Source organism: Trematomus bernacchii, unplaced genomic scaffold (assembly GCF_902827165.1).
Source record: "Trematomus bernacchii unplaced genomic scaffold, fTreBer1.1, whole genome shotgun sequence".
Lineage (NCBI taxonomy): Eukaryota > Metazoa > Chordata > Actinopteri > Perciformes > Nototheniidae > Trematomus > Trematomus bernacchii.
The window spans coordinates 5,787,151-5,791,417 of NW_022987524.1; the positions used below are offsets into that span (position 1 = coordinate 5,787,151).

At 44.8% G+C, this 4,267-nt stretch overlaps 1 protein-coding gene across 1 annotated transcript; it reads right to left on the bottom strand.

Annotated features, from left to right (window-relative positions):
• Positions 1 to 1,506: 1,506 nt before the first annotated feature.
• Positions 1,507 to 3,883, bottom strand: LOC117472975 (tripartite motif-containing protein 16-like). The gene has a single exon (XM_034118444.1). It carries the CDS (start codon positions 3,780 to 3,782, stop codon positions 2,118 to 2,120), a length of 1,665 nt encoding a protein of 554 aa, XP_033974335.1. The 5' UTR covers positions 3,783 to 3,883; the 3' UTR covers positions 1,507 to 2,117.
• Positions 3,884 to 4,267: the final 384 nt, after the last annotated feature.

The window sequence follows — 4,267 nt, forward strand, 5'->3', positions numbered from 1 at the left end:
TGTGTTTAATCGTTAATGTCAGATATGTACTAAGTAAATATATTTGTTCCTGCTCAAGATTAGATTCAACTTTATTGTTATTGCACAGATTACAGGTACTGAGACAAACGAAATGCAGTTTAGCTTCTAACCAGGAGTGCATAAAGCAGTAAAGTGAAAAGTAATGTACACAATCTACAGAATAAAATATAGAATGAATTGAATGATGAATAAACAGTGAGGGGTATGAATACACTATATACACAGTAGCCTAGCCTAGTATGAACAGTGTGTTGTATGAATATGCTAAGATATATAAAGTATGACAACGGTAAGCAGTGCAAGTATAGTATAAAAATATATAGATATTAATTTAATGATGATAAACATTGTGGAACAATGATGAAAAATGTGAATGGAAGTGGCGATGTAAAACTCCAGAGCAAGTCGGACAAAATGACTAACCATCATGCAACGCACTAGCAAGACGTTGATCGCAATTGCGCAGGTCTGCGCAGGTCTCGCTTGTCTCAAACAAGCCTGTTGTCTCCTCTCTGCTCTGACTGCAGCTCTGCTGCGGCCAGGCAACTGTCACAGTCTGAGCGCCTGTGAGTACTATGGGAGGGAGGCGGGGCTCACGGCAGCACCCGCGGCTTGTTAACTGCAGAACAATACGTGAGTCTCCAAACACCAGAAAAGTCCCTAATAACACCATTATAAATCGTTAGATTAGTCGTTAGTCGCTTTTGACAAAAATAAGTAGACGGAGGGTTTGGAAAGCCGCCAAATATAACGAGAAAGTCGCCAAGTTGGCAACACTGACGTCACGGGGTTAAGGGATAGTGGATAGGAGATTTCAAAAGGACTTAGGAGAAGAGACTGCGGTGCTTTGAGAATCCGACTGAAACTTTCACTATCCGACGTGTTTATGATGCGCCAGCGGACGTCATTAATGTGCGTCTGCTGCTGTGGGGAAACTATGGGAACTACAGTTTTCTATACAGCGGAGTCCACCCCCACTCAAAATACCTTCCCGCGCCTCTGCATGCCTATAACAGCTGAATGCGGCGATTACCATCTTGTTCAGCAAAACGCCTCACAAACTGATTAAGATCCAAAGCTTTAGTGCGTTAGTAAATGAATGAGAAAAGACGGTCTTCCTGGTTGAACTTGCGCTGAGCGTCATTAGTCTCAGATCACTTCCACATGTTCTCCATCAGCTTCGTATGGCACCTTGGACATAACACAAGAAGAACATCCTGTTTTGTTTTTGAAAGACAAACCTTTATTAATGATCCAAACATTTAATTTGATCACACATCCCATCAGTAAAGTCTGATCAATGATTTCATGATCAGTTTCACTTTATCCACACCATACATGTGTTTCATCTCAGCTATTTCAAACAGAATCATACATGATTTCCTTATTGATTATTATCCTGATAAGTTATGTTCTATAAAACCTCAGAGTACCCAATTTATATTTGGATAACAACAACAACAACAACAACAACAACAATTAGTCTGCAAAACAATAACATTTTATTTCCCAAGCAAAGACTCTAAGCTATTTACAGCAGAATAATAAATGATGTACTTATTGATTATGATCATGACAGGAAGTAATATCATTTTAAATAAACATGTGATGATGAAATAAGTGTTATAACCATCTGGGAACTCATGTGTAGTTAATTTGGGCAACAATAACATTTAATCTGTCAAAGTAATACATGTGATTATAAATGTCTCTATTGTTTTAGAAAGTGAATGACAGAATAAAATGTGTAGAATAAAAGAAGCTCTGCTGCTTTCTCTCTGAAGACTCGTGCGTTACAAGAGAAACAACAACATGAATCAAAAGAAATATCCAACACATATTTAGAGCAAAGTTTACATATCAGTTCAGGTGAACAAGGATCCTCCTGAGCAGTGACAGCCTCCATGGCTACACAGACCCAGGAAGGAGCCGGAAGAAAGTCCAACATCTACAGAACAACTCATGAGAAGATGTTCAAGCCCCACCCATCATGTTTGATTGACAGCTGATCTCTGCACAGTGAAGACATGAACAATCAGCTCTGATGGACACACGGTGAGTTTAAGAAGTAGAAGAGTTCCTCCAATGACTTCAGGCTATTTCAGTTTACTAAACTCAGCAGTGGCTCCATATTTATAAAGCCAAACTCCAGCATGTAGCGGCTGAGTGAATGTGGTCTGCACTCTGTGGAGGAGAGTCATGGTTTCAGAGACGCTGTAGAAGGACAGAACACCTGCTCTGTGATCCAGGTACACTCCTACTCTGGAGGACGGAGGACCTGAGACGGGAGTGTTGATACTGTTGTAACGAAATGAAAAACTGTTTTGTTGACAAACTAAGGACCAAGATTTGTCATTGTGTCCAAATACACTTTCCCCCCCTGCTCTGCTGATATTCTTGTATGCGACTGCTACAAGAACTAGTTCCCCTCTCCACTCCACCTCCCAGTAACAACGTCCAGTCAGACTCTCTCTACTCAGGACCTGACGATACCAAGTGAATCTGTCTGGGTGACTAGAATAAGACTGTGGTTGTTTCATGAGTGTTGCTTTTCTGCTCCCCTCAGATAATAACAGCAGTGTGTCTGCTGTGTTTGGATCCAGAGTGATCTCCTGTGAATATTGTAAGAACCCAGCTCTGGTGGTGGGCTCTGCTGCTGACAGTAAAACCTCCACCTCAGTCGATGAGACGTTTGTCCATTCCTCTCTCAGGACGTCCTGTAGTTTGTCTCTGACTGCTGACAGGGCCGCCGTCACGTCCTCAAAGTAGCTCAGAGGACGGATGTTGATGCTGGATGAGTGTGTAGGTTCACTGAGGGCTGGCAGTGAGGGGTAGCTGTGCAGAAACTGGTTGTTATCCTCTGTGTGAGACAGCAGCTTCAGCTCAGCGTCTCTCCTCTTCAGCTCAGAGATCTCCTGCTCCAGCTTCTCCTGAAGCTCTTTGACTCGACTCACTTCTCTCTTCTGCTGGGATCTGACCTGCTGCTTCACATCAGAGCTTCTTTTCTCCATGAGACGGATCAGCTCAGTGAACATCTTCTCACTGTCCTCCACTGCTTTATCAGCAGAGCCATTGACGGCCTCCACCTCCTGCTGAAGCAGCTTCACCTCCTTCTCTCTGTCCTGGATTCTCTGCTGGATGTTTAGTCGACTCCCCTCCAGCTCTCTCTGCCTCTCAGTCCTCTCTGCTGCAGCTGACACCGTGTCGTGGCCTTTGTGTTCGTCCACAGAGCAGAGAGAACAGATACACTGCTGATCAGTGCGGCAGAACAGCTTCATCACCTCGTCGTGACGAGAGCAGATGTTCTCCTGGAGCTTCTTGGAGGGCTCCACCAGCTTGTGTTTCTCAAAGGCAGGTGATTCATAATGAGGCTGGAGGTGTTGGTCACAGTAAGATATAAGACACACGAGGCAGGACTTACAGGCTCTCAGTTTCCTCCCAGTGCAGACATCACAGGCCACATCTTCAGCTCCAGCATAGCAGAGATCAGCAGGAGAAGGTGGGGGTCCAGTCTTCTTCAGCTCCTCCACTAAAGCTGCTAACATGGTGTTTTTCAGCAGGACAGGCCTCGGTGTGAAGCTCTGTCTACACTGAGGGCAGCTGTGGAGCTTCTTCTCATCCTCTCCATCCCAGAAGCCTTTAATACAGTCCATGCAGTAGCTGTGTCCACAGGGAATAGTCACCGGATCCTTCAGTAGATCCAGACAGATGGGACAAGATATTAACATTTGCCGCTCCAGCTGAACTCCTTTCTGCGCCATTTCACCTCTCAGTAGCAGCGAGTGTGTGAGTTTCACTTCCTGAGAGCTGGAACTAGTGTGACAGCTGATCTGAACAGGATGTGTGTGTGCAGTGAATGTGGCCTATCAGCTCTTGTGCTTTACCCACATGTTGGTTACACCCCTCCTCCTCAGTGTGGATCTGAAGGGGAGGAGCCAGGAAGCACAGAGTGGAGCTGGCTGTGTCTGAGAGCAGGAAGGAGAGGGAGGGCTTATCAAACTCTGAGTCATTCAGGAGGAGGAGCAGCGCTCAGACTCTGACCTACAGAGCCTCGGTTACAACCTGCTCTTCATCTGGAAAGAGCTTTTAGTTGTAAAATAAGTTGGTAAACTTACAAAATCTGAAGGAGGTTAAATACTTGTTTCCTCCTCTGTAAATGTATAGCCTCAATAGCCGCGTTCACACCAAGTACTTTCCTTTACTTAGTTCCGGCACTAAGTGCCCTGGCGCTTTTAACCCCAGGGCA